The sequence below is a fragment of the Pelophylax lessonae genome (genome assembly GCF_965119305.1).
Source record: "Pelophylax lessonae genome assembly, chromosome: 4".
NCBI lineage: Eukaryota > Metazoa > Chordata > Amphibia > Anura > Ranidae > Pelophylax > Pelophylax lessonae.
Genome location: NC_138771.1, coordinates 243,231,867 through 243,243,542, shown reverse-complemented (window position 1 = coordinate 243,243,542; position 11,676 = coordinate 243,231,867). Strand labels below are relative to the sequence as shown.

The following is an 11,676-nucleotide window of genomic DNA, read 5'->3' as shown; positions in this document are numbered from 1 at the left end:
ACTTTAGCGTCCAAAGTGGATCTGTTGATGTCTGAACGGGCTTCTAGAAAAAGGCCTAGGCTTTCTCACTCCTCTGATTCAGAATCTGATATGGTTGCCATGGACAGTGTGCCCCTGAAGGGTCTCAGTCGGAAGGGGAGGCGGAGGATGAGGAGGGGGATGATTCCCCCCCCCTGGGACGGCCAGAGAAAGTGCTGCTATGTCTGCGCTTATTACCGCTGTTAAGGATACACTACATTTAGAGGATGAGCCCATCCCGCCGGGTAAGCGGTCTTCTTTTGGGACCCGTAGAACCCAGAAGGTGGCGCAAGTCTTTCCTTGTCCCGCTGAGTTTCACGAAACGGTAAACGAACAATGGCGCAATTTAAAGCGCAATTTTGTGGTGCGAAAACAGTTTCAGCTCCGTTATCCCTTTGCTTCTCCTACGGATTTACGCTGGTCCGTGGCTTCTAAAGTGGATCACACGGTGTCCAGGTTGAATAAGACCACTCTTATGCCCGCGGAGGATTCTCCGGTGTTTAGGGACTCGACGGATAGGCGGATGGAATCTCTTGCTCGCCACTGCTATATGGTGGTGGGTTCCTTGCTGAAATCTATTTTCGCCTCGGTCATGGTGTCTCAGGCTGTGGTAGATTGGGCCAAGGTGCTCAGACGCACCCTTATGGCTGATTCCGCCCCTCCTGCTACTTTGGAGATGGTGGACCAGATTATTCAGGCTGTTCTATTCCTGTGTGACGCGGCCTTGGATGAGGCCCCTTTAGCCGCACGACTGTCTGCTGTCGCGGTGCTAAACCGTCGTTTTGGTATGGCTAAAGAGCTGGTCGGCTGACCAGACTTCCAGGAAGACTGTGTCTGACATCCCTTATGCGGGGGGAATCGCCTTTTTGGGGACTCTCTGGACGAATTGGTTAAAGGGGTCTCTGGGGGCAAGAGCACTCTGCTGCCCGAGAATCCCAAGGGTAAGTTTTTCCACGGTAAGCGGGGCCCTTCTTTTAAACCAAATCAGGGGTCCTTTCGGGCCTTCAAGGCACAGGACAAGGGCAAATCCTTCAAAGGCCATGGTGGCCAGAAGAAGCCGTGGGCGGGCAAGTCAAAAGCCGCTGGCGCGGCGGCCCAGTCCGCCTCGACCTGAAGGGACGCCCCTCACCCGTTCCAGGGGTGGGGGGACGTCTGCGCGGTTTTCTCGAACCTTGGCTGCTCCGGATTCCGGACAGGTGGGTTCAGGAAATCATTAGATCAGGTTGCAAGATCGAATTCCTTTCGCGTTCAGCGGACAGATTTTTTCCCTCAAATCTTCGTTTGACCCCAGATCGTGTACAAGATCTTCATCAGGCGGTTCAGGATCTCCTCGCCCAGGGGGTAATCGTCCCGGTGCCACATCGGGACAGATTTCGGGGGGTTTTAATCAAATCTGTTCACTGTGCCCAGAAAGGAGGGCAAGGTACGTCCGATTCTGGACTTGAAAGCTCTGAACCGATTCGTGCGGGTTCAAAAATTCCGCATGGAATCCCTCCGCTCGGTGGTGGCCTCCCTGAGCCCGGGAGATTTCCTGGCTTCCATCGATCTCAAGGATGCGTATCTACACATCCCCATATTCAAGGGCCATCAGAGATACCCCCGATTCGCAATCACGGAGGAACACTATCAGTTTGTGGCGTTACCTTTCGGTCTCGCTTCGGCTCCATGGGTGTTTACCAAAGTGTTGGCTCCTGTTCTGGCCCTGTTACGGGCGCAGGGAATTGCGATCTTGGGTTATCTGGACGATCTCTTGTTAAGATTGAATGCCAGCCAGTGCCTGTTACGCAATCTGTCTACTACGGTTCAGACGCTCCAGGAGTTCGGGTGGACCATCAACGTTCAGAAGTCGACTTTGTCCCCTTCTGTTCGCCTCCCTTATTTGGGAATGGTCCTGGATTCCACACAGGCAAAAGTCTTTCTGCCGGAGGACAAGCTCCGGACTCTGCAGAACAAGGTCAGGTCCCTCAGGAACAACAAATCCTCATTGCTCAGGACCTACATGCGGTCCCTGGGATTGATGGTGTCGGCCTTTGAGGCGATACCATTTGCACAGTTCCACACATCTCTGCAAGCGGAGATTCTGGCCAGGTGGGACAGGCATCCTCATTCCTTGGAAAGGAGGATCTCTTTGAGCCACCAAGCCAGAGAGGATCTTCTGTGGTGGCTCCGGTCTCCGGCTCTGACGGAGGGGAAATCCTTCCGGCCGTTGTTGTGGACAGTGGTCACCACGGTCGCCAGCCTGTCGGGCTGGGGTGGCGTTCTGGGCACTCCGTCTGCCCAGGGCACTTGGTCGGAGGAGGAATCCTCCCTGCCAATAAACATCTTGGAACTGCGAGCGATCAGAATATGCCTGCTCCGTTAGTCATCTTCGGGGCCGCCCTGTGCGGGTGCAGACGGACAACGCCACTGCGGTGGCTTACATCAATCACCAAGGGGGCACCAGGAGTGCCCGGGAGTCCCAGGAAGTGACCAATTCTGTCTTGGGCCGACACGCAGGTCCCGGCGATTTCAGCAGTTCACATCCCAGGTGTGGAGAATTGGCAGGCCGATTATCTGAGCCGCTAGACCCTGGACCAGGGGGAATGGTCCCTGCATCCAGAGGTATTCCAGATGCTGTGTCCGCGATGGGGATCCCCGGATGTGGATCTGTTCGCGTCTCGGCTAAACAACAAAGTGGGAAGGTTCGTGGCAAGGATGCGCGATCCTCTGGCAGAGGCCTTGGATGCGCTGGTGGTGCCTTGGGATCAGTATCGCCTGATTTATGCCTTCCCCCCCCGATTCAGTTGTTGTCCAGGTTCCTTCGCAGGTTGGTCTCGGAACCGAAGTTGGTGATTCTGGTGGCCCGGACTGGCCACGCCGGTCTTGGTACGCGGACATCATGCAACTGGTCATCGTGCCTCCATGGCGGCTCGCGTTACGAGACGATCTACTGTCTCAGGGGCCGATCTTCCATCCTGCTCTACAGTCGCTGGCTTTAACGGCGTGGCTGCTGAAAGCCAGGTCCTGAGAGATCGGGGTCTCTCGTTGGCGGTCATTCCTACCCTGCTCAAGGCTAGGAAGGCTTCATCCGGTAAGATCTATTACCGTACCTGGAAGGCGTATTTTGCCTGGTGTGAGTCCCGGGGCGTCCATCCTCACTCTTTTTCGGTGGCGAGGGTGTTGGCCTTCCTGCAATCTGGTGTGGACCAGCGCCTTGCGCTGACCACGATTGAGGGTCAGTTGTCTGCACTGGCAGTCCTTTTCCAGCGCCCCTTGGCGTCAAATTCTCTGATACGCACTTTTATTCAAGTGGTGCATCATTTGGCTCCTCCTTGGAGAGCGCCTTTACCTCCTTGGGACTCGAATTTGGTCCTGTCCGTTTTGCAACGTCCTCCCTTTGAGTACATCAGGGAGATTCCTCTGCCTGTGCTGTCACGGAAGGTTGCCTTTCTGGTGGCGATCACATCTGCTCAGAGTTGGCGGCCCTGTCTTGCCGCTCCCCTTACCTGGTTGTTCATAGGGATAAAGTGGTCTTGCGACCTAACCAATCTTTCCTTCCTAAGGTGGTTTCCGATTTTCACCTTAACGAGGATATTGTCTTGCCTTCGCTGTGTGCGAATCCTAAGCATCCTAGGGAGTTTGCTTTGCATTCCTTGGATGTAGTCCGGGCGATTAGGGTGTACCTGTCGTCTACTGAATCCTTTCGGAAGTCGGATTCTCTTTTCGTCCTTTCCGAGGGCCCTCGGAAGGGTATGGCTGTGTCTGCGGTGACCATTTCAAAATGGATCAGACAGACGATTGTTCAGGCCTATTCCATTAGGGAACGGGTGCCGCTCTTCCCTGTCAAGGCGCACTCTACCAGAGCGGTGAGTGCGTCCTGGGCTTTCCAACATCAGGCTTCGGTGGCCCAGGTGTGCAAGGCGGCGACTTGGTCGTCTGTGCACACTTTTTCCAAATTCTACAAACTTGATGTTTTGGCATCGGCATATGCCTCCTTTGGCCGCAAAGTTCTGTGCGCGGCAGTGCCGCCCTTTGGGGCCGCCCTGTGCGGGTGCAGACGGACGACGCCACTGCGGTGGCTTACATCAATCACCAAGGGGGCACATATGCCTCCTTTGGCCGCAAAGTTCTGTGCGTGGCAGTGCCTTGAGGGGGCCGTGGAGTTAGCCTGTCCCCATCTGTTGGGGTTTGTTTTCCCCTTTTGTTTCTTTGCTTTCCTGGGTTTGTTTGATCCTGTTGAGCTTTCTCGTTACCCGGAGTTTACCTTTCCGGTTCCGATAAGGTTCCTTTCTCTGACTTGGGTGCTGCGTTGCCTTTGTGACGGTTGCGCTTCCCACCACTCATGTCTACACTGCTTTGGGACATCCCATTGGTGAAGACTATATGAGGGGCGGCAACAGTCAGAGGACGTAAGAGAATACGGAATTTTTGTAAAATCTTACCGTAAAATTCCTTTCTCTGAGTCCTCTGACAGTCATCGCCCCCACCCCTCTTTTGGGGTATTTTGGGACTAATTAGTGCTTGCTACCAAACTCAGTTGGGAATGCTGATAGCAGGAGGGTATTGGACCAGTGGGACAGCCCCTACAGGTGTGTCAATTGTTTTGTATTTTAACAAGTCTTATGTCTAGCTTGCTCCTATGGATAAGAGGTCAATACCCATTGGTGAAGACTATATGAGGGGCGGCGACTGTCAGAGGACTCAGACAAAGGAATTTTACGGTAAGATTTTACAAAAATTCCATTTTTTTAGGCCTTTTATTAACATATTTCAACATTTGGTCCCTTGCCAATCCCTTTTCATTGAGCTTCTGACAGGTTTGCCCCAAGCTGGTTACTTGAGCATTTTATTTTGATGTAAACGATAGGTGTACTGAAGGTAGTAAGGTTTTATCTGGGCAGTACATAATCTGTATATTTTTGCGTGCACACGGATATTAAAAACTTATTAAATTTTATACTACAGTGACAAAATATTTGTTCACAGTAATTCCAACAATTCTAAATAAAGTATGAATGGAGAATTCCACAGCAAGAAATTTGATTTTCTACTATTTAAAAGCAGTCTTTTCCAGGTACAAGACTGTTTAGCATCTACATTTTCACTGGTAAAAGCTTTTTATGGCATCTTTCACTATGGCTTGCACATGTCACTGATCAAATCCTTTATAAATAAACCAAACCGTTACGATAAAGCCTAATAGCGATTGATAACATAAGGAACCCAAACTGAAATATTGTTCCTGTAGGAATGCCCACAGCATGTCTCTATCGCAATAAAAGAGCTGCCTGCTTGCAGTTCTCTTAAACGTAGTTCTGATTTAACGGCAAAAGTTCAAAAGGCAGCCTGTATTACTCCAAGCTCTCTGAATATTTCTCAGGTCCTTCACTGAACCAGGTGCCAGCTTTCATAAGCTCGTCTCAATCAGCATGAACAGAAGGGCATCAAATGAAGCTGCACTCTGTGAATGTCACAGAGTAGGGTTTATTCAATGTAACAGGCTTCCAAACATAGTTCCCGCCCTAAGCTATGTCCCTCTAATTCAGCATAGGTTCACACATATGCAGTGCTTGAAATGCAGCGATCCCTGCACATTTCCCTCACTGCATCGCAATTGAACATACAAAGTAAACGACACCCCAAAGTGATAGCAAATGCAGTGCATTTTGTCCGCACTGAATCAGATGGTACAGAACAACCATGTGATGAGGTATAATGCGGCTTCAAAAAAAGTACCTGTACTTCTGCGGTGCGATTTGAGCCCAATAAAAATGAATGGGCTCAAATTGCACCGCACTGAATTGCACAGGAATGCAGTGTGGTTCTTGTAGGAGTCACATGTGGCCTTTATTGTGAACAGAGGCTTAAGGTATTTGCCATTTAAATAAATACACAAATTTTCACTTTACCAAGAGAGTATATTCAGAGAGAAGATGGAGAAGAGTTTATATTTGACTTGTCCTGATTGTCAGGTCAAGGCATTTGACCTCTAGTGAAAACGGCTGTCCCTGTAACGTCAGAGCTTAATGCTGTTGAATATAAAATCACATATGTACATAAAATAGACAGGTTTGCATTGATCAGGAGCCAGAAGAAGAGTCATTTATATCCTCCAGACTATGCAGCACCTAAAAAAAAAAGGGTAAAAAGCGTCATGTTCCAGGTTTCATATTGACAGATAATGACCATGTACTATACTGTATATAAATATATAATACATACTGTGATAATGTTTGGTCTTTTGTTTTTCATTTGGTTCAAGCACTGACTGGCAAGGCAGTACATTTTTTCTAACAAGCTGAATTCCACATCTCCCATCTTCTTGTCCACACATTCTTCAAGAGTTTTCTCCTCCTCTTCAATTTCTTCTTTAATGTCAAGCTTTGAATAGAAAAATATGCAGAGGGAAATTTACTAAAAGTGATAAACTGATGCACTACAGCAATCCCTGGAAGAAAAAAAAGAGCTTTCTTTGCTGTAAATTCCATGTCTTGGAGTACTGTACAGGACCCAGGCAAGTATTCATAGGCACGTACCTTTAGGTTAATTGGACACTAGCAAAGCTTTCAAGGACATGCCCACTGGGCGCCTCCCTTATAACCCTACCCCACTCTATGAGTCCTCAGTTTTGTAGCAAGCAATGCAGAGCAACAAAGGAATGAAAGAGCCTGTGTCCTGTATTTCGATATATGGAATTTACAGGGGAGTCAAATTCCTTTTATTTTAATTGTACAGTACAGGACACAGGTAAATTATTAATATACCATGGGACATCCCCAAGCAATTAATGAGAGGTTATATGAATAAAGCCGGCACACGAAAAGTCTTCTTCCAAGTAAAATGCTTTATTCCAACATGGATAGCGGTGACAACATGACAGATGCTGATGCGTTTCGGCTTTACGCTTTACTCCCTTGATGGTCTACGTAGGCAACAGCCGTGGCACTATGCTATGAGGAAGGCGTAAAGCCGAAACGCGTCAGCATCTGTCATGTTGTCACCGCTATCCATGTTGGAATAAAGCATTTTACTTGGAAGAAGACTTTTCGTGTGCCGGCTTTATTCATATAACATTTGGTTTGGACGTTCAGCCTGAGCACCGACACTTAGCTCTTTATTTTCCCACAGTGCGGTGGAGCTAGGGTGAGTTACTGTTTATGCTTAATTAATGAGAGAGGTGGGCAACAATTAGGCAAACAATTCAGTACCAACATGACCAATAACAAGGGTCAAAAGACCCAGCTTCAAAGTGCAGCTGCATGAACATTTAATCTGAAAGTTGCATTCGCAGAAGATTGGACATTCACCTGGTAGAATCTTGCCAAAGCATAACCAGAGGCCCAGATGGCAGCCTTATGAAGCTGGGCTACAGAAGCTTGGTGCCTGGTAAGCCCAGGAATTGAAACCCATCTGGTGGAACGGGTGTGTAAAGGTGCGGGAGATTTTTTCTCAACAGTGTAAGCTGCAGTGATCAGATTTCTTATCCAGTGAGTAATGGTGGACATGAAAGCAGAGTGTTCATTGTGAGGTCCTGGAGGACCGGACAAATAGGGAATCCGTCCTACTAAATCGAAGATTTTGCTTTGAGGTAAATTCTAATAGTTCTGTCTACCTCCATGTAATAAAGAGAGGTTTCCTTTTGATGTTTTGGAGCAGAGCATAAAGCCCCGTACACACGCGTCGAAAATTGGCAGGGAATTTTCGTCCGACGACCGATCTGCCGATTTTCGGCTTGTTCGTATGATGCTTCCGACAACCTTTTCGGCCGAAAAAAATCTGGTGTGCAGACTATAAAATTTTTGTTGGCCGTCAACACAACGGACGATTTTCGTGCAGTCAGTACAGATTTGGACAGGGAAAAATCTGATGAGCAAGTCTAGGCATGCTCAGTGAAGAAAGAACACAAGGAAAGCAACCCAACACATGACATCACTTCTGAAGTAGAATTTTGTTGGGCGAGAAAATTTCAACCAACAAAACACAACTCTGGACAAAAGACGGACGATCAGTCGGCCGATAATCGTTGCGTGTGTACGGGGCTTAAGGATGGTAGAACTATGTCCTCACTGAGGTGGAAGACTTGAAACCACCTTAGGAAAAAAAAAAGGCTGGTTTTGCACATAAGACTACTTTGTCATTTTGCAGAACGAGGAATGCTCAGGAGAGAGTTGCCAGCTCAAAAACACTTCTGACAGATGTAAAAGCAACCATAAAGTCCACTTTGCATGAGAGGTCATCTAAGGAAGTATCTCTGATGTGTTCAAAGGGTGGTGCTGGCAGGGCAGAGAGCAATAATACAATATTTCTGGAAGTGGTTTTTCTTACTTTCAGCGAGGTAGGTATAATATACTCAGAGACCCCTCTATCTCTTAAAGTGTAAAGAAAAATCAAGTCAATCATAAAAGCAGCCCTATTAAATGATTCTAACTATATATGACCTTTATTTATTACCAAAATTTTTTTGTTATGTTCAATTTTTTTTGTTTTTTCTCAGCCATTACAATGACTGCACAGATCTAGCCTGTGCAGCATTGCTACCATAGTTTGCATGATCCAAAAAAACCTGCATCTCTGCATCGCACACTGTGTTTCATTCAATAGCTCAGCTGCCCATGTCAATGGCAGTCTATGGTTTTCTGGGTGGTACGATTATTCACTGACAAAAGAAGGGAGGTAGGACAGCAAACAGGGAGCCTTGCTATGTGAATGTATTATATTGAATGGCACTATTAATTTGAAGCCCTCTTAATTTTTGGTATGGTGCATTGTAGCAAGGTAGAGCACAAAGCAGCGCTCATATGCTAAGCTACATGGGCAGTACTAGCATCAGATAGACTGATAGTGGAGATCAGCAGCGATCGCACATGGGAGCACTTTACTGATACTGTATGTGGAATAATAATATAAGTGCTGCAGTGGCTGGCAGGCAACTGTTTATGTTGCTTACACTCAACATTTTTTAGCCTCATTCTGCTTTGCACAGCCAGGACCAGGGGAGAATAAAGAGTTGCAACAACATGTGACATGCTGCATGTTCATCCTGCTTCACCAACCCAGCCTGTGCAGAGTGGAACACATGACCTCCAAACACTGGATTAAAAAAAAAAAAAAAAAAGTATTTTTGAAATGTATTTGTGTGTTTTAGGGATAATTTAATTGTGAAATAAATCCAAGAGACAGCATAAGGGTTTAGTGACACTTTAAAACCCGGGCTTCCACAACCATGCCGTTAAAGCCAGAGATTAAGAAGCAAGTTGGAAGAGGGGGCCCTGTGACAGCAGATCTGGCCCACTGGTGAGAGGCCAGGGGTCATCTTAATAGAATTCTGAGTATGTCTGTCCAAGAAGAATCACAATATTCCTCTCTTGCATTTTTAAACTGTGGAAAAGCCATATATTATTCGGAACTGAAACCAGAGAATTATCAGAGCAGCCAGAGCTACAGGTTTTTTCATCCTGGCCACAGACAGAGGTAGTTTGTTGTTCAATCTGGAGGGTAGGATGTCCACTGTACACTGGAGTCCCCCATTTCTGACATATCGGATTGAACATCTCTGGGTAAGCCCCTTTCCCTTGATGTTAAGTGATAGTTGCTGGGGTTGTCAGCTTTCCAGTTGTCCACTCCTGGGATGTGGACCTCAGATCATGGACAGTCATTCTTCATCCATGGGATTATTGGACTTGCTTCCCGCAAGACTCCTAGTGTCCCTTGATGGTCTACGTAGGCAACAGCCGTGGCACTAACAGGACCCTGATTGGGTATCCTTGCAGAAGAGGGAGGTCAAGTAGGGTTGCCCTCTGTCTGGGATTCACCCGGACAGTCTGGGTTTTGAATCATGTGTCCGGTTTTCAGTCTGCCTGAAAACCGGACACATTATTTTCAGACAGGGCTGTGGCTTCCTAAGATAGCTGGAGAGAGGATTGGATGTTCTCCCTTGAGCCTGCAGGAGGCGATAGAGAGCTGGCACAGCTCAGTCTCAGTGTGGTACTGCAGGGGAGTGAAGACAGTCTGTCTGGTTTTCAGTCCGCTTAAAACCGGATACAATATTCTGACAGGACTGTGGCTTCCTGAGATAGCTGGAGAGAGAATTGGGTGGTGTTCTCCCTCCAGCCTGCAGGGGGCGATAGAGTCAGCACAGCACCTGGGGCACCTAATGTAACAAGGGACTGTGATGTGTAGAGGGACTCTAATGGGAGCACCTGGTGTAAGGGGGACTCTGACTCTTTACTTGAAATATGGATGTGATTAACCTCCTTTTATGTTATTTTAGAGAGCAATTCAGACCTCCTTAAATTTTAATGTATTACTGCTGCCCTAGGTGGACATGTTTGCGCTGCAGGAATGTTTGCAGAATTGTGTGCATTTCTGCAATGCACAAAAACACAGACACAGCCCTTTTGCAGGAGTAAAGTGGTGTTATGAAGTCTTAATGGCACAACCACACACCTTGCTTATGTGCCCACTCACCTGCAGCAAAATGTATGGTTACAAAATACTATGTGTTTTGGTGCAGTACAATTTTTAAAAAGGTTATACAGGTTTTCCATCTATTTGTACTACATTTTGTTTTTGTTTTTCATTTGTTTTGTATACGATAAAAAAATAAAATAAAATGTACTGTGCTGCTAAAGTGTTTGGCTTGAAGAAATGGTGACAACCTTAGGGTCAACTGTTGCAGAGCAATATGTAAGGCTCTGAGTTCCAGGAGGTTAATGGCAAGCTGGCTTCCATGTGTGATGGAACATTTCTAACAAGCCCGAAAGCCTTGCATCTGTTACATTTTCCAGTGATAAGGAAGGAAAGATTTTCCTACTGTTAAGGCTGGGCTGGAGTTAGGACATTCCTTACTCGGCTAAACAGGAGCATGGGTAGGTTGAGAGAAGGAGCATGTTTGTTTCAGGTCGACAAGATGTTGTGTCAGAAAGGTCTCACATGGAATTGGGCAATTGGCACAGCTTTAGAGGGAGTTAGGCCTAAAACTTTCCTGGAGGATGTCATTGTGGGATGTCTAATCTCAAATCCGAGTGTGGGCTCAGAGAATTTTTTTTTCTAAAGAAAAACCTTCACTTGGGATGTGTCCAGGACCAGACCCAAGTATTTCAGGTGCAGAGAAAGTTGGAAAAGCAGATTTTTGGAAATGTATCACTCAACCAAAGGCCTGGAGCATCTGAATTGCCCTGTGGACTTTTGCAGACAGCTACAAGGAAGAAGAGTCTTTCAGGAGAAGGTCATTTAGATAACCCGTGACCTGAATGCTGATAAGGGCAAAGAGTGCTAGGATCTCTGTGAATACTCTGGGAGCAGAGGGTAGGTTGAAGAGCAGTGTGACAAACTGGAAATGGTTGTCTGACACTGTAAAATGCACAAAGGTGCTGATGAGGTGGATAAATGGGAGTACGCAAATAGGCACCTTAGATGTCTACTTATGCCAGGTATTGCCCCAGTCTCAGAGAGGCAACTACTGCCCTTGCAGATTGCATGTAAAATTTTGGAATCTGAAATTTACTGAGGTATTTTAATTCCAGAAACAAACAAATACTTTAGTTGGGCTTTGGTACCGTGAACAGGTTTGAATAGAATCTTTTGAAACCCTCTTGTAAAGATATTGGTACAATTATTTCCCAGGGCAAGAGATGGTTCAGGGCATTCTGCCAATCGGTCTGTCCTTGGGCAGTTTTT

At 47.0% G+C, this 11,676-nt stretch overlaps 1 protein-coding gene across 1 annotated transcript in view; it reads right to left on the bottom strand.

Annotated features, from left to right (window-relative positions):
• Positions 1–5,889: 5,889 nt before the first annotated feature.
• IRAK4 (interleukin 1 receptor associated kinase 4) overlaps positions 5,890–11,676 on the bottom strand; it is a 54,755-nt gene continuing 48,968 nt past the window's right edge. Inside the window, exons 10-11 of the mRNA XM_082257142.1 lie at positions 6,220–6,378; positions 5,890–6,125 (exon numbers count right to left, since the gene is read on the bottom strand). Of these exons, the coding sequence (XP_082113268.1) occupies positions 6,078–6,125; positions 6,220–6,378 (207 nt within the window). The 3' untranslated portion in view covers positions 5,890–6,077. The remainder of the gene's footprint in view (positions 6,126–6,219; positions 6,379–11,676) is intronic.